At 52.2% G+C, this 24,045-nt stretch overlaps 1 protein-coding gene across 1 annotated transcript; it reads right to left on the reverse strand.

Annotated features, from left to right (window-relative positions):
• Positions 1-1,084: 1,084 nt before the first annotated feature.
• Positions 1,085-23,624, reverse strand: PLBD2 (phospholipase B domain containing 2). Its single transcript, XM_041728986.1, has 12 exons — positions 23,303-23,624; positions 17,935-18,028; positions 14,572-14,730; positions 12,778-12,878; positions 12,362-12,576; positions 7,089-7,186; positions 4,626-4,786; positions 3,911-4,006; positions 3,596-3,667; positions 2,844-2,996; positions 2,187-2,349; positions 1,085-1,999 (listed from the first exon to the last, which is right to left on the reverse strand). Exons 1-12 carry the CDS (start codon positions 23,590-23,592, stop codon positions 1,832-1,834), a joined length of 1,770 nt encoding a protein of 589 aa, XP_041584920.1. The 5' UTR covers positions 23,593-23,624; the 3' UTR covers positions 1,085-1,831.
• Between the last annotated feature and the right edge of the window lie 421 nt (positions 23,625-24,045).

Genomic DNA, 24,045 nt, shown 5'->3' on the forward strand with positions numbered 1-24,045 from the left:
GAGTGGATTTGAAGTGAATGTCACACAAACCCTCTCAGAACATCAAATGCAGTCTTCCAAGGGGAACATGTGCTGAAGGTGGTGTAGGAAAGTAGAAGAGGGCCTGTCGGGCTCCTCAAGGCCCCGGCGGGACCACCACCACACCACTCACGACAGCCCCAGGCAATTTAATGAATCCCTAAGCCCAGAGTGATGCTTGAGACCCCTCAAGCCCCTCAGGACATGATGCAGATGCACACGGGCCTGCAGAGCCCCTACCCACCCCGACAGAGGGGCTGTGAGACTCAGGGGAGACTGCAAAACTTGCCCTACGCCCGCCTGGACGCAGCCCCAAGCACGGATTTCCAGCCAGGAGAGACAGACGTGTATTTTATAGGGGATGGCCTCAGAATTCTTCCTATGGGACAGAGTAGGACTGAAATAGTGCTCAGTTCAGGGAAACCTTCCCAGAACAGGATTGCTTCCAGCCTCGACTGCCCCACTTGATTCAGCACAAAACCCCCCAAAAAGGCAGGCAGACCCCTCTGACCACTATTAAGAGCCAAGGCGCCGAGGACTGCAGTTGACCAGCTGGCTAAGATCAGTTGGTGACAGATTCTGTTTCGTGTTGGCCTGTATCCCACAGTGGAACTTGGGAAAGTCTTGTTGGTTAACAAGGCCCTGGGATAGCACCCAGAGCAAAGTAGGTGCTCACTGAACATCTGGATGGACAGATATAGATGAATGAATAGGTAGACGGGTGGATGGATGAAAGAGAGATGAATAGATGGGTGGACGGAAAATGGATGGCTCTGTGGATGGATGGGTGGGTGGGTAGATGGTTCTATGGATGGATGGATGGGTGGGTGGGTGGGTGGATGGATGGATGGACAGACAGCTGGATGGGTGGGTGGGTGGATGGACAGTTGGGTAGATGGATGGATGACTGTGCAGATGGACAATGGGTGAGTTAGCAGGTGAATAAATGAATAGATTAGACAGAATGGACAGGAGAATTCATGGGTAGATGGCGTAGAACCCAAGCCAGAGAGGAGAAAGGACCCAGCCCAGCCTTCCCTACTGCCCCAAAAAACACAGCACAGGGGCCATGGCCTCTCATTTAATGGCAGCACAGTCTGCAATTTGGTTCCTACAGCGGGGGGGCTGTGGGCACCACCCTGAGGCCAAGGGCAGGCCCAAGTTGGGGGGCAAGGGGCGTGAGGCTGCAGCATAGGGGCTGACACTCTTGTCTACCCCCGAAGGCCCCTCCAGCCACAAGTCACCAGAAACTTTGGTTTTTGTTTGCTTTCAAGTTTCTGTCCTCAGGGAAGTTGCCCAGAAGGGGAAGCAAGGGGGCTGCTTCCTGAGGGAGCAGAGCGGCTAGGGCTGGGAGACAGGAGGATGGATGCCAACCGGAGGCAATGCCCAGATCTCAGGGCTGAAACCCCCAAGTCCCAGAGCCACGGGCCAGAATGACACTGGAGGCAGGGACTGGAATGGTCCCCTCCTGCTCTACCAGGGGTCCCAAGTCCCATCCAAGGACCCCTCCCAAGCCCTCGAGAGGGGGCAGCATGAGGACAGGGCCCCAGCACAGGGGAGAGAGACAAGCAGAGTAGAGGAGAGAGGCAAGGAGCAGGGGCGGCATCCCCCCACTTAAGGGGAGCCAACGACTCAGTTTTGGGCCCCATTGGACTCCACATCCCAGCCAGGAGACGACCCAGACAAGAGGGAACCTGGCACACCCAGGTCCCAGACCTGGCAGGGAACAAGGCCCATGGAGGGGGCAGGCAGGAGGTCAGGGCGGCAGCCGGCAGATGGCCCTGCTGGGGGTCAGCAGCGCAGAGGCGGCGGCTCAGTCCCACCAGATCTCAATGGGCAAGAACTTCCAGACGTCAGGCTGGCCCATGTGTAGCAGGCCGCTGAAAGGCGAGGAGCTCCACTGGAACGGGGGCACCTGGTCCCACGTTGGGCCACTGACCGCGATGATGTGAAAGGCCTTGGCCAGAGCCATGCTGGTCATCTGGGGGCCAGGGCAGAGGTCGCTGAGCCCAGCCCTAACTTTGACCCCACCCACAGCCCAATGCTGACCTTGCCCTTCCACCCTGCCATCTGCTGACCCAGCCTTCACCTCCTCCCGTCCCTGCTCCAGCCCAGATGGCATCCAAGCCCACCCGCTGCCCCCCAGGCCCCGGGGCGCAGGGCAGCACCTTTACATCTATGCCCCCGTGGGAGCGCTGATGCAGGGCCTGGAAAGGGTAGGAGCCGTTGGCCGGGTTCAGGTCTGAGCGGGCCGAGATGGCATTCTCTGCGTTGGCCTGGGGGCTGCAGGCTTTGCACAGCGACAGGGGGTCGTGCAGGAAGTCATTGTACCTGGATGTAGGAAGGGAGGGGGCATCAGGCGTGCCAGGAAGAGGAGGCCGAGCTCCCCAGGCCGGCAGCCCCAAATGGGCTTCCCTCACCCTTCACCTCTTCATTCCATGCCCATCATCTCATCCACTCAGGTGGCCCTTTCCCTGAGGCCCCCCATCCCGACCCAGGCGAGATGCCCCATCCTACCCCTGTATCGCATTTCTAGGGGCTCAGCCAGCCCTGGCTATGCACCCACATCAGTGTGAGTGCTTGATGGATTTAGCACCTCCCACAGCCAGGGTGCTTGCTCCCTGCTTTGTCCCATTTCTCTGGTATTGAGTATGGTGCCCAGCACTGGGTGGCCCCTCAACAGATGGTCAGCACCCTCACCTGTAAATGTGGTTACAGTTCGCTGCCACCCTGTGATCCCTGGGCTTGCGGCGAAGTTTACGCAGATGCCAGTAAAATGCACAGAAAGCTCTATGGGACTCGGGGCTCATGCTCCTCCAACATACCTCATAAGCCGAAGCATGGAGTCTAGGTCATGCACCAGTGACTGGTTCCGCCGGAAGATTCGGGCCCGGGGACTCCCATCATAGGAGAACCAGTCCCCGTACTGGGCCACCAGGGCCTGCAACCCACTGGCGTTGAACACACTCTCAAAGTACCTACAGAGAACAAGGATGGTCACTCACGATCTCTGTCCACGCGAGCTGTGGCTGGGGAGGTGGAGGGGCAGTCACAGCACAACATTATCACTGACAACTACGACAGGACAGCACAGTAACGTCTTCTGTTCATGTTGCGGGGGGTGGCTTGGGGGGGTGACCAAGCTCAGGCTCTGTGGTCCAAGAGACATGGGTTCAGATGCTGACTTCACCACTGAACAGCTGGGGAACGTGCCTCACGGAAGTCAGGCATTTGTTGGAGGCCTCAGTCTCCTCATCTGTGAAATGGGAGCAGGGACCATGGCCACCACTCAGTGGCTGTAAGATCAAACCTCTCACTCGGCAGAGCACAGTGAGCGTCCAGAGGTGATGGCTGAGCAGCCCGGTTACAGCAGATGCAGTGGGGGAGCCACAGCCTCTGCTATGGGCACAGACCTGAGCTCCACAACCGTATCCCAAAACTGGCAGGGCTTTCCTGGCCACAGAAAGGCCAGGGTAGTTTCTTTGCTCTGTGGGTTGAAAAGATCCCACGAGGAAGGACCTCTGACGAGTAGGGAAAGCTGAGCAGGGGAGAGGCAGGTATGGGGGTGGGGACATACGGTATGTTGTAGCTGGCCCAGTAGGTCTTCTGGTAGAGTTCTGAGGTCTTATCAGCCACCACCACCATGCCCCTGGGACCGAGAAGAGAGATGGGGCAAGACTGGTGAGAAAAGGGGCACCTGCGAGTACTGCCCTGCTTAAGAACCCCTGATGACTCCCCACTGCCCAGAGGTAGATTATGTCCTGGATCTTTTGCCCCAGTCAGGGGCTGCCTCCCGCTCCCACCTGGCCTGCCTTTGAGTCATGTCTCCAGACCTTTGCCTAGGCAGTTCTCTCTGCCTGGAGCACCCTGCTCTCCTTCCCAGGGTACTCACGGGATCTGCTCCAGGACGGTGAGCACCCTGTTCCCAGGGCTAGGCCCACCAGGGACAAATGCCTTATAGTCCACGATCATCCACTGGTTGTTGTACCTGTCATGGCCAAGGAAGGAGGACTGAACACACCTTGCCACTGCCCCAGCTTCCCCATCCCCCAGTGCCCCATACCACCAGGAATCAAGGGAAAGGAGTGACATGGGGGTGGGGGGCGGTGTCCTGCCATCTGACTGTCACCCTGACACTGCAGCTTGACCTGGTATTCTCAGCTCTCATCATGCTGTCTCTCTGCTCCAGGAGAAGTCTTTGGTTCTCCAGTGCTTACTGGAATAAGGGTCAATTCTGCCCAATGCTCTAAGACCCTCCCGTGTCTCTAGCTTACAGGGAGCCCATCTGCCCATGCCCACCTGCTCAGACGGCCCTCGCCCTGTCTCCAGAGCCCTCAAATTCTAAATTCTCTTCCTGGCCTCCCTCTGGGGCCTTTCCCTGGTTGGAAAAACCTGCAAGGGAGATGTGAAGCCCCAGTTTCCCTAAGTATAAAACAAAGGAGAAGACTCTAAGCACCTTCCAACTCCAAAAAGAACCATGAGGGGGCTCGGCAAAGGGTGTGGGGTGTGCGGCCCTGGTGCCATGTCAGGTCCCTTGGGGTCTGACTGTTGAGGGGGGAAGTTGGTCCATTTCTTGGGTGAGGTCACAGTGCCAGGAGCCCACTCACGTGCCACTGTTGAATTTCTTGAAGATGTCTGCCCAGGAGTCCCCATCCAAGGCCAAGCGGTTGGCCACAACGTTACGCACCCACTCCAGCACACAGTTCTTGGGCTGCACATACTTCCACAGGTCTGGGTTCCTGTTGCCGATGGTGGTTTCCAGGGTCACCTGTGGAAAGGCCGAGGGGGCGCTGCACTGAAGGGCCACCTGACTTACAGCTAGGGCATGCTGCCACCAAGTAGCACTGCTATATCAATCATGGTCCATACATTGGCCACAGTTCTTTAAAACCTCATGTGCTGGTTTGTGTGCATGTTCCTCACTGGTTCCCTGGTTGAGCGCTGAGGAGGATTCACAATCACGCATCCAGCTTTGCCCTGGGGACAGGCCCTGAGAGAGCCCGAGGTGCTGCTCCTATGGACCCAATCTCCCAACCAAGTCGGTCAGCTCTTTCCCTGGAGGGACAGCATCCCATTTCTACCCGTTCCTTGCAGTTCTGGAGGGAAAGTCAGGCGGCTGGAGGCTATTAGCTTGGAATCTCACAACCCCCTTGGGAAAACCCAGCACGGCTATTAATGCTTCTTTTTACTGAAAGGTAAACTGAGGCCTGAAGAAGCTAAGACAGTGCCAAAGGTCACAGCTGGTAAGTGGATAGGCCAAGACTCGATCACCAGACTTCCAACTCTTAAATCAATGCTTGTTCCTTTATAAAAGGATATTAGCATGCTTCCTCCTTTTTTATACAAAGCCCAAAAAACAGCTAAAAGATAGCAATAGCCATAAATGTGATATTTAAAAGAATCTGGAAAGCAAGCCTCTTGAGAGGAACGCCCAGCTGGGAACACCTTCTTCCGCTCCCAGCCGTAGCTTCCTTGTCCCTCAACTGGCTGTTCTCAGCATCCAAAGCCACTGCCAGGATTCCAATCACCGTGGCCTAGAAAGCCCTGGAAGGCAGTCTCCCCTCTCAGGATGGGGGAGTTCTGGACCTGGGGTAGTACTCAGGGAGTCTGCAGACTTGGAGTTGAAAATACCACCTCTTCATTCCCACCACCACCAAACTGAAACTCAGCATCTCTCTCCACTGTGAGCACAGGTGACGCACCACTGTGACGTTTGTGGTACCCGAGACTGTCACCTACAGAAATCAGATGCATTCCCACCACACAACAGGGTCGCTTGCACCTATCTCAAAATATCATTTATGCTCCCCGTTCCTTTCCAATTATGGTATTTAGCACACCCACTACCAGAGCTTACTTACTTAATAAGTTAACAAAACAAAACAAAAAAGTTAACAAAACAGCACATATATGATAAAGGTTATTTACATAATATTTTGATAAACACATTTCAATATCACTGGTTTCCTTTATGATCCCATATACTTTGGTTTATGCATTTAAAAATGTTATTCTGAGAAGGGGTTCATAGCCCCCTAAGACTGCCAAAGGAGTCTGTGGCACAAAAACAGAAGATCCTGATGGGGCGCCTGGGTGGCTCAGATAAGCATCTGCCTTCAGCTTGGGTCACGGTCTCAGGGTCCTGGAATCGAGCCTCTCACGTTGGGCTCCCTGCTCCATGGGGAGCCTGTTTCTCCCTCGCCCTCTGCCCCTCCCCCACTCATGCTCTCTGTCAAATAAAATCTTAAAAAATAAAAGACCGTGATGGAAAGTAAATTTCCTGCCAGGACACCTCCCAGGTAACCAGATGAAACCTTTCAGTCGTCCTTCCCCAGACTGTCCCCTCCTTTCCCCAGCCAGACTGCATTAAGGGGGATCCCCAGCCTACGACCTGGGACCTGGCCCTCTCACACCTCTTTCCACATTCAAGGGGAAAACAGCAGAAAAAGCAAGCGCCCCTTGTTGCCACTCCAGCAGGGAACTGGCACTTTCCGCTTGGAGGGTATTTTTTACAGCGATGTTTTTTCCTCCTCCGCATGTTGCAATCTCAGGGCTCAATGCCCTGGTGAGGGGTGCCAGGAACAGATTTCTAAACAAGTCTGGACCCCAGCCAGGAAAACCGATAAAAACAACACACTGTAAACAACATCTATTCAGAAAACCTGGCCCAGTTAGAGGGAATTTGAGGAAGGCAGGAGGGGAGGCAGGATGAGAAACAGCAAGGTCATGGTTGGGGGAGGGATGGCTTATGCTCAAGACATCCGAGCAAAATGGGGTCACTGAGATCAAGAATACTGCAAAAGGGTCTCAAGACCAGCGACTGCTGAGGGCTGGCTCAGAATGCAGAGTCCCAGTGGGGAGGGGGGGCTGCAGGATTTGGCTGCCAGGGAGGGATTGCGTCTCCACTTGTAAGAAGCCACTCACCCCTCCCCTAATCCTGTGGTCCAAGTACCACAGCAGGAGAACAGGCCCCAGTGCAGATGGTGGTGGGGGCCACATCCACCCACCTGCCCAGAGCTGCCAGGTGACTGTAGCCCCGGAGAGAAAGGCGACATGGGAGGGACACTCACCAGCCCGCTGCCCATGATGTAGAAGTCATCACAGGAGAAGAGGGTGCCAGGGTAGGATGAGAAGACCAGCTTGTTGCCAGGAGCCAGGGGAGAGTTCTCTGTGGAGGGGAGAGTGAGCCCAACAAGGGGGGAGGGTGCAGGTCAGACAAGCCCACTTGGGGACCCCCGAACCCCAACCCAAGAGCCAGAGTGTCCAGGTGGGGAGCAGCAGGCCTCATGGGGTGCCTCCATCTGTTCTAATATTTTAACAAAACAGGACATTTGTGGTGTATGTGTGCACATGTGTGTGGTTGTGTGTGTGCAAAAAAGAAAGCTAGTAGCAAAAAAAAAAAAAGATATATACACATACATTTCTTTACAAACATATTCTGTTTACTAAAATCTTTTTGGCCTTTTTTTTTTTTTTTAAAGATTTTATTAAGTAATCTCTACACCCAATGTGGGGCTTGAACTCACAACCCAGAGATCAAGATTCACATGCTCCACTGAGCCAGCCAGGCAACCCTTCCCCTACTTTTTTTTTTTTTTTTTACTCTAAAGATCTATCACAAAAAAGATAATCCAGAGGGCAAAAAACAGAAGTCTGAGCACATGGGCTTTGTTTTTTCATTTTCCAGCTTTACTGAGGTATAACTGACAAATAAAAATTGTCTGTACTTAGGGTGCGCAGTGTGAGAATGTGACGCGTGCACGCGCTCGTACTGTGAACTGATGAGCACCATCAAGCTAACAAGTGCACCCATCCCCTCACACAGTCACCATTTTTGTGTGTGGCCAGAGTGCTTGAGATCTCTCCTCCCTGAAGATTTCAAGTGTCACGACACTACTGTTAACTGTAATGCTCCACCTTGGGTCCCCAGAACCTACCTGAAGTCTGTGGCTTCACCCTCCTCCCCGCTCCCCCGCCCCCGCCCCTGGCAACCACTGCCCTAGTCTCTGCTTCTAGGAGTTCCACTCTTTAGGATTCCCCGTAGAGGTGAGATCATACAGCACTTGTGTTTCTGTACCTGGTTTATTTCACGTCACATAGTGCCCTCTGGGTTCAACTACGTTGTCAGAAACGGAAGGATTTCCTTCTTTTTTATGCAGCTGTAAGGAGTTAAGTCCCAGACTCAGAAGTTAAGTGTTGGTGGCACAAGGGGGGTGTGTAGGCTGGCTACAATCAAGGGCACCGTATACCAGACCAGCACTTGTCAAGGGATGGGGTTCAGGTACAAGGGGTTCTGAGGCAGGTGTGGGGGTACCCGGAGGGACCACAGGTGCCACTTCCATGTAATTAACAAAGAAACAAACATTAAAAGGGCAAAGTCATAATTAAACAGCTGGAACTGGAGGGGAAAACCACCAACATGAATGGTGGTTCTCTGGGGGCAGGGGGCAGGGTGGGGTACAAGCAAGTTTTATTGCTTCTCTGTGCTCAACCATATTTTCTAATATTCTATAGTGTACACGCATTACTTAAGCACTTTGTTTTCATTACTAAAGATTAGTAATTTTAATTCACCTTCTGGAAGCCAGAAGGTGAAAATAGCCTAAACGTCCATCAATAATAACAGATAAACAAGTTGTCATCTATCCACACGATGGAATATTTAGCCATAAAAAGGAACGGAGGACTGACACTAATACAACGTGGATGAGCCCTGAAAACATTACACTAAGTGAAAGCTGCTGGTCACAAGAAAGCCACTACTGTACGATTCCATTCACATGAAACGTCTAGAATGGGCAGATCTGGATGGCTCAGTGGTTGAGTGTCTGTCTTTGGCTCAGGTCCTGATCTTGGGGTCCTGGGATCAACTCCTGCATTGGGATCCCTGCAGGGGGCCTGCTTCTCCCTCTGCCTGTGTCTCTCATGAATAAATAAAATCTTAAAAAAAAAAAAAAAAAAAAAAAAGAATGGCAGATCCACAGGGAGAGAAGGCAGATCGCTGGTTGCCAGGGGCTGGTGGGAAAGGGAAAGGGGAGGGACTGCTGACAAGGGGTGTCCTTCCAGGGTGATGAAGATACTTTGGAACTAGACACAGGTGGTGGATGCATGGCATCAGGGATGTCCTAAATGCCCCTGAATCGTTCGCTTGAAAATGGTTCACTTTATGTTATGTGAATTTCAATTCCACAAAATAAATAAACCGATAAGTAGATCAACCACCGGAATTTTTTTTCCAATTACCAGAAATTTTAAAATATTAGTGCAGGTTTTATTTTCTTCTAGAACAGGCAAAACTAACCTAACAGAAAGGAAACTTGAAGAGGGGTTGCCTAAATAATAACTACAAAGGGCACAGAGAATCTGCCTGCAGGGTAGAAATGTTCTCTGGCGTTACTGAGTGGTGGGTTTGTCCAGACCCACCAATATATACATCCTACATGTGTTTAAGCTGTCCATCAGTAAAGTTCATACAAAAAAAAAAAAAAAAACTTCAGCCCAGGATATCATTTATCATCCATAAGAATGGCAAAAGTTGAAATGAACCATAACATCCAGTGCTGACAAGGTTGAGGGGAAAGCTGACACATGCTCATAGACTTGTGGACAAGTGTAAAATGGCCCAGCCACTTTTGGAGGTAATTAGGCTGTCTGTATTCAGAGACTAAAGTATTTAACTATGCTTATCTTTTTTTTTTTTTTTTAAGTAGGCTCCACACTGAGTGTGGAGCCCAATGCTGGGGTTCAACTTACAACCCCAAGATGAAAACCTGGGCTGAAATCAGGAGTCGATGCTCAATCAACTGAGCTACCCAGGTGCAACTAGTAATGCCCATCTTTTTTTTTTTTTTTTTAAGATTTTATTTATTTATTTATTTGAAAGAGAGAGAGAGAGAGAGAACAAGTGAAGGAAGGACTAGAAGTAGAGGGACAAGCAGACCTTGCGCTTAGGTGCAGAGCCTGACATGGGGCTCAGTCTCACAACCCTGAGATCATGACCTGAGCCAAAATCAAGAGTCAGATGTTTAACTGACTGAGCCATCCAGGCACTTCTACTTATGCCCATCTTTTAATCCAGCATTTTCACTTGGGGGCGCACTTGTCTTGCCACACCATCGTCTGAAGCTCCAAAGACTCAGCCGGACATCCTTAATTGAGAACTAGTTAAAAGTTTAACATCAGCTGTTAAAAGGTAGACTGAACATGATAATATCCAAAATCCTATGTGGTATGATCTTATTTATGTTGAAAAGAAACCCAGAAAGCAAAATGTTTAGGGTGGCGAAGGTGGATATGCATCATTGTCCATTTACCAAAATCCATACAACCATACTATTCAGAGTGAACCTGAATGTAGATTATGGGCATTGGTAGATCAGTTGTAACAAACGTACCACACCAATGCAACATGTTCATAATAGGAGAAAGGAGCAGGAAGGTATATGAGAACTCTGTATCATCTACCCAATTTATCTGTAAACCTGGAGATTGTCTAAAAAGTAAAACCTATTAACTAAAAAAAAAAAAAAATGGATCGTGTATACACAATATAAGTCAACCCCCAAAATCTAGATGGATCCAAACCAAAACGGCAACAGGTATCCTCTTAGGAAGGGTCTGGAATTTGGAAGAGGGTATCACAAGAGATCTATTTCTTCATTCACTACTAGAATTCGTGTCCATAAGAATGTATTCACATATTACTAGCATAATAAACATCAGTGAAAACAAATGGGAAAATAAGGTACATTTTAGTCTACGGAAAAAACAAACAAACAAATATTCACAGAAATTACCTCCTGTGGGCTATGGAGTATTCAAGTGATTTGGGGCTCAAACTCAAAACCCCGAGATCAAGAGTTGCATGTTCTACTGACTGAGCCAGCCAGGCGCCCCCTTGCATAGGATTTTCTTTCAGGAGATACTACACTGTTCATGAATCAATCGCAATGACCGTGATCGATCTATGGCTACAAACAACAACATGGATGAACCTCACAGGCATTATGCTAAGTGAGAGAAGTCAGACACAAGCGAGCACGTGCTGTGTGTTTCTACATACAGAACATTCAGAATCAGGCTCATCTATGCTGTAAGGGCTCAGAGGGAGGTTATGCTGGGGTAGAGATAAGTGCCTGGAAAGGGACCTGAGAGCAGCTGCTGGGGGCTAGGAATGTTCCGTTTCTCAGTCTGGGTGTTGTGCACAGATGTGTGCAATCTACAGATACTCCAGCTATACAAGTACAATGTGCACACTTCTCTGGATACATGTCAACTCCGAAATTTACTTAAGTTAATGGGCATTAGATTGTTTCCAAACCATTACTGTAGTTGACATCCTTGTACGCTATCTCTGTGCGGAAGCCGAAATGTTTCTCTAGGGATAGATCTGGGCCAAGAATTGCTGGACCACGAGAGTGACAGATTTTGAATTTCATCAGATACCGGCTAGGTTCTTCCTCAAAGTGGCAGCGCCAACCGTTACTCGCGTTAGCAGAGGATGTGGGTATAGATTTCCCCAGCCCCTCGCCACCACCTGGCAACATTTTTTTTTTTTTAAGTTTCGCCAAGGAGGAGGCACTGTAAACATTTGGCAGTGGCTACCTTTGGGGTGGACACTGGGGCCAGGGATCAGGGTGGGGGGCCACTCTGGGGTACTTGGACCTTAGGTGCAAAGTTTTCACATTCAACAGGAAGAACGTATTCATGTGCAGCCGGGTGTTTGCGCTGAGTATCGGCTGTAATTCTTCCCATGCCTGCACCCTGTAGTGTGGCTCCATGACTCCTCACATCAGATAGTGGGCTGTTTCCCCACCTCTCAAATCTGAGCTGGTCACCTGCCTTGCTTCAAGAAACAGAATGTTGTATCAGTTTCAGTCAGCCATTGAGAGGCCTTCCGCACTGCCCTGCCCAGATGTCAGGAGAATGAGCGGGAGCTACCCAGCTGCCCCAACACCCAGCTGAAAGCCACCCCCAGACATGCAGATGAGGCCACCCTCGGTCAGCCAGCTCACCCCGGCTGGCTGCAGAAGCATCAGTGGCCCAGCCAAGATCAGCCAGGCCTGGCCCAAACAAGACTATCCAGCTGACCCACAGACACGAGAGCAAAAACAAATGGCTGTGCTTTACGCTTCTGTTGTCTTAAAATTGGGAGTGATCTGTCATGCAACAAGAGGTAACTGGTGTATCTTATGAAAAGGAGCTAACAGAAAACAAAAATGTTAAAAGTGAGATGGACTCCTAGGGCACAGCGTGTACAGGGCCGAGGTCCACACCTCCTGGTGCCCTCCCCCAGCGTGCCACATGCACGCTCACACACACAGATACATCCACGTCCACCCACCTTGGGGGTCTTCCCGGAACTGGAACCAGTACTTCTTGATGATCCGCAGCATGTTCTGGTAGGAGCTCCAGGTGTTGTGGGCAATCAGGAGGTCACTCTGGCCGGGCAACAGCTTGATGAGGGCAGAGCAGGAGCCAGAGCCCATAACGTGCTTGGTCTTGGTCTTATTCAGTGCTGGCTCTAAGTCTCCCAGGTCCCCAGAGAGCTGCAACAGGCTGAAGAGGGCAGGGGTGCCGGAGGGTTACCATGCCAGCCTGCTGGGAGTGCATTCACATACCCCTTTCACAGAGGAGGAAGCTGAGGCCCTGGAAGGCTGGGCCAGGAGGCAGCAGAACGGGTACTAGAACCCAGGTCTGTCTGATGGTAAGATGCACGGCCCTCTCCCCTACCCTGTCCGCTCCGGGAGTGGCACTTACAGGAACCCCAAGGGTTTGATGGTAAACCTCCCAGTTGGAAAGGTCATACTGCCTTCATAGCTGTCCTCGAGGCCTTTCAGCTGCAGGAGGGTCAGCCGCACCTAGGGGGAGGGGCAGATGGGGTGAGGCCTCCCCACCCCGGGCTCATGCCTTCTCCTGTAATGGGAGGGGCTCTGGCCTGGGGATCCAGATAGGGCAGGAGTGGCCCAGGTGCATCCCCCAGGATCCAGACAGCCCTGACCACCCCTTCCCCAGCACCCACCCTCTCTCTTACCATCACTTAGTTAACTATATGTTTCTGCCCTCTGCCAACCTAAATCACCCCTACTTAAGAGCCCAGCTCAATGTCACCTCCTCCAGAAAGCCTCCCAGCCAGCCCTGACCCACTGTCAACTGCTCTCTAATCTGAGCTTAACTAGTGGCTGTGCTGCTGCCTCAGGGCACAGGTCTCATTAGCTAACTTCTCCCCACTGTCACTGTCACTGTCTCTAACTAGGGGAGATCATCACCGTGTACCCCATAGGGCCTTGGTCAGCGCTGAGTATATACCAGGCACTTCGTGAGCATCTGCTAGAGGGATGGATGGATGGACAAGAGGATGGACAGTCAGGCAGCACTGAGCATGGCGGCTAAGATACATAGAAGGGAAGAAAGGACTGAGAAGTAATCGTCCAAGTGGATGGCAGGGTGGTCAGAAGGACAGATGTCCAGGCGGTGGCACAGGCTAGATGCGCAGACAGATCCATTCTCTCATCTAAATGTATTCAACAAACATTTACATATAAAGCACCTACTATGTGCCAGCTCTCGTGCTGGGCGCCAGGGATACTATGGTGTGCAAAGCAGATGTGGTCCCTGCCTTGTCCTCATGGGCTCAAGTCTAGTTGAAGACAGACTCTAAATCCCTTACTAGAGCATCACAGGAAAGTATGGGGACAGGACAGAGGTGAGGGGTGGGAGGTAAACCAGGCAGAGGGGGAAGAGGAAGCGCTCTAGGCAGAGGAGCAGAAGATCGTTAAGTCCTGAGGCAAGAGGTAACAGAGGTAACAAACACATCTTGTTCCAGAAAGCAGGAAGTCAGGGAGGCTAGACTATAGAGCGAGGAGGTCAGCAAGAGCCAAAGCTGGGGATGGAGAGGGTGCAAAGGAGTGTGGGCATCATCCCCAGGGACCAGGGTGGCCCCTGGTGGGGAGAATGAATGGCCATGATGAGACTGACACTTCAAGGTGCTTCGAAGGCTGACGGCTGGGAGGGAAGGTGGGGAATGAAGCAGATAAAGTGGCTGGTCCGAGTGGGCTGGGCAAGTGAGTGGGAAGAAGTGCAGGGGGTTGGTGAACAGGTGGATAGATGGTGGGCAGGGAGATGGACAGGCAACCACATGGGGTACGTCAATGGTTGGGGGGTGGGAGAACCAAGAACTGGCCTAAGATGAGAGGGGAGAGGCAGATGGAGAGTAGAAGATGGGTAAGCCTGTGTGTGGTGCATGTGCTAACAAACTACCTGTGGATGGATGGATGGATGGATGGATGGGTAGGTAAGAGGGAAGGGGGAGTGGGGGAGGGGAATGAATGGAAGCTGGAGAGACAGGTGGGTGGGTGGGTAGATGGAGAGGAGAGAGGGAAGGGGGGAGGGAGAAGATGAATGGAAGATAGATGGATGGGTGGGTGGGTGGATGAAGAAGGGAGGGAGAGAGAGAGGCCTGGCAAAGAGGGTGGGAGACGGGCAGGCCAGCCAGCTGGAAGGGGAGCAGCCCCAGCCTGCTGTGCCCCTCAGAGCACAGGGGGCCGCACGCACCTGATGCCAGTAGGCAGAGTCCTTGTTCAGCTCTATCGCCTCCTGCATCCAGTCCAGGTTGGTCTCCAGGAATCTCCTGAGCCTCTCGCAGTAGCTGACTTCGTACTCAAAGGGGCCACAATAATTCACCACGGTGTTCATCCAGTGCATGTAGATGAGCTGTGGGGGGGGGGCAGGTGGGCGAGGGCAGGGGTGGGGTCACCAGGCCACTCTCCTCGCTGTGGGCCCCGCTGGCCCCCGACTCACCCCTACCCAGGCCTCCAAGAAGCACAGTGCCCTGCAAGGCCCCCTCCGCGCCTCAGTTCCCACTGGCTCTCCTCCCCCAGAGGGCTAGTCACCCATCCGTCTCCCATCCCATCAGGGCCCGAAGCTTCTAGATGTCCCCTCCTTTGAAAGCCCTCATTCAAAGTCTGTTCTAGACTGCGTCTCCTCTGTTACTGGAGACCTAAAGGATATGGGTGTATTTAGTCAATCAACTAACCACCCCTTTCGTGCCCCTACTATGTGCTATCCTCAGCTCCAAGGACATAGCAGTTAACTCACAAGTGAGTTCACATGGGCAAGTGAAGGCCAGTTCAACCAGCCCTCAAGAAGCCATCCACACGTCCCTGACCTGATGTGACATGAACAAGCCTGGGCTAGCCTGCTGGCAAGTTAAACACTACATCAGCCCCGTCACCCCAGCTGACAGAGGGCCAGGCCCCAGGTATATGAATGAGGCCACTCTAAGCCAACCAGCTGCCCTAGCTGACCTGCCGGGATAAACCCAGCTAAGATCAGCCAGGCCTGGCCTGGAATCCCCAGTCCACCCACAGCTGACATTCCAGCTGGGGGAAGAAAGTCCCCTAGCTCGTTGCCGAGAGTTCCCATGAATGGCATGCTGCATGGACACATTCGAACCTCATGGCAACTCTGTAAGGAAAGTGCTCTATCACCATTTCTGCGTCAGAGCTGAAGACACTGAGGCACGGGCAGATGATTACCTTACCCAAGGCCATCAGTGTCAAGATCTGAACCCTGGAAAGGTGTGGATTTGTAATGTCCCAAAGCGTGGACCTCACTGTGCCAAGCTTGGCGGGGTAAGTTCCAGCTACACCCCTCACCACACTGGAAACATTCCCAAGACACATGGGTCAATGAGGGGATTGTGGCGGCACCCTGTACCCCGAGACGGACCACTTGGGGACCCCTTGCTCCATTGCCATCTCCAGGAAATACATCCAAATTCTACTCCACCCTGGAAGCCTTAGTAAGATGCCACCTCCTCCGTGCAGCTGTCCACTACTTCCGGAAGCATTTCCCAAGTGCCTGTCCTACATCAGGCTCTGGCCTGGGTGCAGGGGACACAGCTGGGGACAGGACACAATCACCACTCACAAGAAGCTCCTGGGCCAGGGGGAAGGCGGCAGAGCAAGAACGGTTAGTAACAGAGACTCTGGTCGGCCAGAGCTGGCGTTGAATGCTGGCTCCTCTGCTGACTGGCTGTGCAACCCCAGGTAAGTAACTTCGCCTCTCTGAGTCTCAGTGGGGTGGCCACACTTCCAATCGGCAGCCTATAAGGCCCCTGAAAGATGGAATCTCGTCCCGTCCCATTCACTGTGCCTCAAACAGCACCAGCCTGGCCTAGTGTCTGAGCAGCTCCCCAGACACTGAGGTCCCAAAAGGACATCCCAAACTACTGCTGGGTGTCAGAATGAGGAGCAAGAGTTTTATAAAGGGGTGTCCCCTGTGTGCAGCCATCTGCCATGAGTACTTCCCCCCTCACCAGCCAGGATCCAGGATGTGTCCATGCTGCTTATTCCTCCCCAAAGCTCTATCATAGGGCACTTTGCATATGACCCATCTGGGTCCTCATTCACTGGTCAGTGGCACTTGGCTGTTCCCACTCTGGGGCTACTGCTCTAAGCACCTTAGGCTCATCTTCAGGTCATTCGGAGGGTATCAGGAACGGGGCCGCTGCGCCCTAGGGTTTGTGCGGGCTCAATTCTATTATTGCCAAATGATTTCCCCAAGTGGGTGTCCCACCTCCCCTCATGCTGCAGGAGACGGGCTCTCACTGCAAAGTCTCACCCCCTTCTGATGTGGGCTGACTTCCCAAATTTATATCACTTTTATAAAGCCCCAAGTAAAGCAAAATCGTGTGTTGTCGGAGGATTTGGCACGTGTTATAAAACTAGTTTAACAAAAGTAAGAGTGGAAGTAATTCAAGTGTCCGTCCACTGACAGATGGATAAATAAAATGTGACCTGTCCATACAATACAGTATTATTTGGCCACAAAAAGGACTGTAGTACTGACACACTCTAGAACGTGGATCAATCTCGAAAACACAATGCTGAGTAAAAGAAGCCAGACACAAAAGACCACCCACTCATGCGAAATGTTAAGAATAAGCAAACCCGTGGAGGCAGAAGGCAGATTAATGGTTGCCGGGGGACGGGGTGAGGGAAAGAAGGGAGGTATGGGGTCTTTCTGGGGTGATGAGAATGTTCTGGAATTAGGTAGTGGTGATGGTTGCACAACCCTATGAATATACTAAAAACCACTGAATTATACATTCAAAAACAGTGAGTTTGGGGCACCTGGGTGGCTCAGTGACTAAGTGGTCTGCCTTCAGCTCAGGTTGTGATGGCAGGGTCCTGGGATCGAGTCCCACATCAGGCTTTCTGCAGGGAGCCTGCTTCTCCCTCTGCCTATGTCTCTGCCTCTCTGTGTGTGTCTCATGAGTAAATAAATAAAATCTTAAAAAATAAATAAATAAAATAAAATAAAATAGTGAGTTTTATTGCATGGGAATTATATCTCAATATAAATGAATGAATGAATGGAAGTCACATTTAGGGTGATGGTGCCTCTGGGGGCGGGGGTTAGAAAGGGGGCCTCAGAGGGATCAGTAACATTCTACGTTTTGGTCTGGATATTCTTTTATTGCTGTGCTTCGTGACTTGGAACATGGTATACATCCTTTATATGCATCAAATAGTACGTAGCCTAAGTTTTTTTTTTAATTTTTTATGTATTTATGATAGTCACAGAGAGAGAGAGAGAGAGAGAGAGAGGCAGAGACACAGGCAGAGGGAGAAGCAGGCTCCATGCACTGGGAGCCCGACGTGGGATTTGATCCCAGGTCTCCAGGATCGCGCCCTGGGCCAAAGGCAGGCGCTAAACTGCTGCACCACCCAGGGATCCCTGTAGCCTAAGTTTTTAAAGAATGCATGTGAGCTTGCTCCTCAATTTGTGGAGGGCTGGGGGTGGGGGCATGGGAGCCCACTCTGCAGGCACCTCACCTCAGAACCCTTCAAAGCATCCCGGCAGGTACACTGCGTGGGGTAGGAGCCCCAGGTTCCCCCACATGGCCCTTACCTCCTCAGACACAGCAGCCTCCACCACGCCCGCCGCATAGGCCTGTAGGCTGTCATTATACTGGCCGTTCGTGCGCAGCTCCAGAAAGGCCCACCTAGATGGGTAGGAGAGGGGACACCTGGTCAGCACAGGGGCAAACGCAAAACCAGCCCTTGGCTGGGCACACAGCCATCCCCGGTGTTACATCATTAAAAACATAGTGAAGAACTGTCATTCATGGGAATGGCCATCTGTTTTTGTGCACTCGGCAGGCTAAATCCCTAAAAGGGGAGCTGCTGGGCCAAAGGGCACATGTATTTTTAGTTTTAATGAGCACTGACAAACAGCAGCCCCCCAAAAGCTGTGCCAATCCATGTCCCGGCCCTGACAAACACACCAGCCAGTGTCAACTGAGGGCTTCCTCTGTGCCAGATGCTGTTCTAGTCACTTCTTGTTTACTAAGTCATTCAATCCTCATGGCAATCCTATAATCCTCCCAGGTAGGCACCGTTATTCCCCATAGAACAGGTGCGGAGGGAATCGAGGCCAAGTTCCATGACTGCTGGAAGCCTGCACTACTGCCCAATCCTCCCTATCAGTACCCTCTGTTGTGAAACTTTGTGGTCCTACCAATGGCTGAGTCCTTCCCTGCTCCACTGATTTGGGCTCAGCCATGTCATATGACTTGCTTTGGCTAATGGAATACAGATAGAGACCATGTGCCAGTTATAAGATCAGCCTTCAATAGGCCTCCTTTGTTGCTATTTGCCCTCCCAAGCCTCTGCTACTGCCACTGCAACATGCCCCAGCCAGCCCACTGCTCCCAGGAACATGACAGAAACATGGAACAGACCAGGTCTGCAGACTCATAGCATGAAGCAGAGCTGCCCTGGCTGCCCCATGGATCCATGAGGGTAAATGGTTATTTCTGGAGCCAGTGGGTTTGGTGGGTGGTTTGTTACACAGCACCGTGGCCCAACACTAACCAATACATTTGCCAAAGATTACAGGGCCAGCAAAGGGCAGAGCTGGGATTCAATTCCAGGCAGGATGGCCCCCGCTCCTTCTGGGAAGCAGCACTTCCCATGCATCCATGCCACCTGAAGACCTTGTCTGGAAGCAGACTCTGATCAGGAGGTCTGGGGCAGGGCCTGAGACCCTGTATTTCTAACCAGCGCCCAGGTGATGCTAACGCTGCCGCTGCCAGCCTGCAACCATGATGGGCTAGAGACTACTTCGCCTCCATGTGCATATTCCTGTCTGCCCACTCTCTCGCTTGAAACGATTCCTATTGATCTTTTTCATCTTTGCCAAGGCAACGGTTGAAAAATGCCATCACGTTGTTTTAATAATAATCCTTTAATTAGTTAAATTACACTTGTTTTTATTTTTTCAATTTATTTAATTAATTTTTAAAGAAGGCTCCATGCCCATCATGGGGCTTGAACTCATGACCCCATGATTAAGGCCAGAGCTGAGATCAAGAGCCAGACACGTAACTGACTGAGCCACTCAAGCACCCCTACACTTGTTTTTAAATTTTTATTGGTCATTTACAGTTCTTTGGCTCAAGTGCTTTATTCACTTTTCTCCACTGTGTTTATCTTTTCTTATTGATTTATGAAGTTCTCTATGTACACATTAGCCCTTTGCTTGTCACTAATATTGAAAATGTTTGTATTTTAATTGATTTTTTGCTTTTGTTTTTGCCATATAGAGGTTTCCAGTTTTTACGCAGCCAAATCTATCCATCTTTGGTTCTGGATTTCATCCTTGCTCCAAGGACACAAAATTATTCACCCAGGTGGCTTCCATAACTCGAGGAGAAACCAGTGTTAAGGCAATTTCTTTTTCTTTCTTTCTTTCTTTTTTTAAAGGTTGCATTTATTTATTTGATAGAGAGAGAAAGAGCACGAGCAGGGAAGAGAGGGAGAAGACACCCTGCTGAGCAGGGAGCCTGACGTGGGAGAGGCTTAACTGACTGAGCCACCCAAGTGCGCCTGTTAAGGCAATTTCTACTAAGAAAACGAGGGGCAATAGGAAGACACCAATGAGATCATGAAGAGCCTCCAAAACAAGGCAGAGCCAGGCTCAGCCAGGACAGTCTCGTGGGGAGCTGGCTAACACGGCACCGGAGAGGTCCAAGGCAAGAACAGCTCTGGCCTAGAGAAGACTCTGGAGAAGAAAAGATGATCAAAACATGCTCACCTGATACTTTTGGCAAGCAAGCCATTTTGAGGGTCCACTGGGTGCCAGACATCCAAAGGTGTGCAAAAGTGAATGACACTCAGGCCTGGCCTTCCCATAGCTATTGCGGGGGTGGCGGGTGCCTGGGGTTGGGGTGCCAGAATGTAAGCAGATAATGACATAACATGCCAACTGCTATGATGAGAAAGGGGTGTCATATGCTGACAAGATGTCAGAGACAACATTAAAAAAAAAAAAAAAAGATCAGGGACACCTGTGTGGCTCAGTGGTTAAGCATCTGCCTTTGGCTCAGGTGGTGATCCCGGGGTCCTGGGATCGAGTCCTGAATCAGGGAGTCTGCAGTCCCACAGGGAGCCTGCTTCTGCTTCTGTCTGTGTCTCTGTCTCTCTCTGTGTGTCTCTCAGGTACAAACAAAATCTTTTAAAAAAAAAAAAAAAAAAAAAGATTAGAGAAGGATAAACGATTGACTCAGGATAACCCGGTGTGTGAAAAGCATTTTATGCAAGCACGCATGCATGAATACCTATGCTCACACATATGCATGCACACTTAGGTCTATTTATGCATAGAAAGTTCTGGAAGACGGATCCCTGGGTGGCGCAGCGGTTTGGCGCCTGCCTTTGGCCCAGGGTGCGATCCTGTAGACCTGGGATTGAATCCCACGTCGGGCTCCCAGTGCATGGAGCCTGCTTCTCCCTCTGCCTGTGTCTCTGCCTCTCTCTCTCTCTCTCTCTCTCTCTCTATCATAAATAAATAAAAATTAAAAAAAAAAGAAAGTAAAAAAAGAAAGTTCTGGAAGAAAGAGCTAACAGTGATTATATATGGGGGGGACTTATCTCACACATCCTAGCTAAACCAGTGGGAGCTTTTTTACCAAGTTAATTATTTGTATAATAAAGCCAATAACATAAGAGACTTGAAGGAGGAAGAGTAAAAAGTGATACTAACTCCTTCACCCCCACCCCCACCCCCTGCCACTGCCCACCCTCACCTCCTTGTATGCTGCCTTGTTCCAAAGGGGTAATTTCATTTAGATGGGTTTTATTTACTTTGAGTCCTCAGAAGATCCAAATAGATGAATTTCCACCTATCTTTCCAGAACTTTGGGTGGGAGATGTTCCCATTCAAGGGGTTTTGTTCTAAGCTACCAGACTTCAATGCTGGAGCCTCTGAAGGCTCTAAGGATCCCTCTGTGGCTTCAGAGCCTGAGCCAAATCAAAAGATTCACCACCACCTCCCCAGGTTTGTCACCATCCTCACCACAGAGATAAGGCAGGCTAAGATGTGAGCCTAGATCTTTCAGTAAACCTGAAACTCTGCTCCATACTACCTGGCCCTTCCAGCCTCGGCGTCCCCGTCTGTAAAATGGGGAGGCTTGAACTCACGCAAATGGTGTCTAGATTCCTTCACGCTGTGCAGATTGACAGCTTTGATCCATTCTCCCTACAGCACAGCCCCCAGGGCTAAACGGGCAGACTGGACAGATAGAATGCTAGAAAGAGGACGTGAGAGGGATAAGTGTGGAAGAGACCTGGGCTCTTGTCTCAGGCCTCAGTTTCCCCAACTGTAAAATGGGGGCAGAAGACACCTGCTCCTTTTTCTTTCACTCATTCCTTCATTCAGTTAACAAACAGAGGTGCTTTCTGTAATCCCAGTGAATTTCCCTCCAAGCCTCACCTTGAGGAGAAAAAATAGGTTTAGAGGGGCGAAGTGATCTGCCCAAGGTCACATAGAGAAAGAGCTGGACCACAAAGAGCTTTCCATCCAGCACGATCAAGGAAGTCTTCTCTCCACTTTGGTTTTCCACAATTTGGAGCAACACAGCGCTGTGGGGGCCTCCTGGGGACAAGGACCTCTCCCCATGCTGGGCCTCACCTCTGTGCCTCCTTCCTAGCTAGCATACAGGCCGAGATTTGTCATGCCCTCTTGGCTTTGCTAAGCAGAGCCAAAGCCATGTGTGAGTCAGCAGAGAATGGGTCACCAGATTTCAGAGCCACAGAGCCACAGAGCTCTAGTTCCCTCCACGGACACTAGCCCACCCTGTGGCCTCCTCTCCCTGGGAGCCTTCCCAGATTAGCCCTGTCCAGCTCCTGTGTCTGCAGCAGATCCCCTCCTCACAATCTCCCCAACCCCCATCCCCGTCTCCCTGATCCCCTCCCAAGTACCACAAAGCATCAAAAATGGGGGTGTCCTTGGTGTCCTGTATCTCCCCAACACCTGCGGGAATTAATGCATGCCAGCCAAATGGATGGGAGCAGTGGGAGGGTGGTAGGAGGGGACTGAGGGTTTACTAATATGGCCAACACAGCCTTGATCCAGGGCCCGAGCCCCGCTGACACGGCTTTAGGCTAGATTTCGCCCACACCCACTGAGTCAGGTTATCTCCTGGCACTCTCTGTCTCCCCCCTCCCCCCCCATTGAATCAAGACCCATGTTGCTCAGCTCTGTCCCCAGGGCCAAGTGCAACAGGTTAGCGAATGAATGGGCACAGGGCCCTGGGACGGGGCCTGAGAAGGGTACCACTCCATGTCCCAGCCAGAGCACATCCTCAAAATCTGAGCCACAGACAGGGAAACGGGAGCCCGGACAGGCAGGGGAGTCAGAACAACAGCCTGATCCCCGGCGAGGAGGCCGGCGATCACGACTACCGAGGGCGACGGAGCACTTGGCTCGGTGCTAACTAACTGGCCAAGTAACTTTCCCCTGGACTGCGAGGGAGGAGAGAAAAGGAGGTGCAGACCCCAAGCAAAAATACTACGTGGGTCTACATGAATTCAGGGACCCTGGGTTTATTCGCTGGCCTAGAACCCAGGCTCAGAAGCCGCCCTGGTTCTGGGATAGGCAGGGGGTTGGCACCTACGGGGCAGGCCACAATCAGGGAAGTGAGAGCAGAGTCTCTCTTCTGCAGAGCTTCCAACAGCCTCTGGCCCCAGGGGAGGCGCGGCCCGTCCGGATGGAGGCACTGGGGCCTGGGCGGCCGGGAGGCGGCCTCTGTGCAGCGGAGGCACTGTCCCCCTGGCCAGGGCGAGGGGCTGGCCCCTGAGCCGAGGGACGCTGCGCTCGCCCCCACCCAGCCCGGGCCCCGGAGCCTCGGAGCCTCGGAGGCGGGAAACTGGCCTGCAGGGAGCCGGGCACCACCTGGGCAGCGAGGCGAGGCCGGCGCCCGCCCCCCCCGCCTTACCCGGTGTCGCGGATGGCGTTGGTGAGGTTGGCCCAGGCCACGGCGTCGGGGTGGAGGCCATCCACCAGCTGGAACTGGCCGGTCCGGGCGTCCAGGCGCACCGAGCGGCTGCGCGAGGCGGGCGGGACCGGCCCGCGGGGCCCCCACCGGCGCCCCGAGATCGGGGTCGCGCCCGTCAGGCCGCTCAGGAGCAGCCCGACCAGCAGGGCCAGCACCAGGGCCAGCGCCAGCGCCCGCGTCAGCGCCCGGGCCAGGCGGCCGCCGGGGGAGCCGTACAGCGGGGCCACCATCGCCGCGCCGAGCCGGGGCCGCAGCCGGCTCACGTGACCAGCCTGCGCGGCGGGGGCGGGGCCGGCGGGCCGGGGCGGGGCCAGCGCGAGCGCTTCCGGGGTGGGCGGGGCCAGCCCCTTAAAGGGCCAGCCGCGCCGCCTGCGCAACGGCTTCGCGCACGTCACCCACCACCGCCCATTCTTCCAACTGTCAAACCTTGAGAAAAGATGCGAGCGTGGTAAACACGCATGCGCCTGCCATCTGTTGCAAATAGCTTGCTGTATTTACTTAATTGAGCCAGGATCCACTCCTCACACCATACACAAATATGAACTGAATGATGCATGATGAACTAAATGCAAAAAATAAAAATGCAAATGTAGAAGAAAATGTAGGTGAATTCCTCCATAACTTGTGTGTGGGAAAAGGCCGTCTAGCTATGACTTAAAATTCGGGGGTCCTACAAGATTAGT

Source organism: Vulpes lagopus, chromosome 14, assembly GCF_018345385.1.
Source record: "Vulpes lagopus strain Blue_001 chromosome 14, ASM1834538v1, whole genome shotgun sequence".
Lineage (NCBI taxonomy): Eukaryota > Metazoa > Chordata > Mammalia > Carnivora > Canidae > Vulpes > Vulpes lagopus.

What these genes read in the sequence shown, in the direction of transcription:
- PLBD2 (XM_041728986.1), bottom strand. Translation starts at nt 23,592, where the DNA reads ATGGTGGCCCCGCTGTACGGCTCCCCCGGCGGCCGCCTGGCCCGGGCG. An exon ending in ATCAAACCCTTGGGGTTCCT is followed by an intron (nt 12,577 to 12,777) that starts GTAAGTGCCACT and finishes TGCCCTCTTCAG; the next exon opens with CCTGTTGCAGCTCTCTGGGG. An exon ending in TCCATGCTTCGGCTTATGAG is followed by an intron (nt 2,350 to 2,843) that starts GTATGTTGGAGG and finishes TCCTACATCCAG; the next exon opens with GTACAATGACTTCCTGCACG.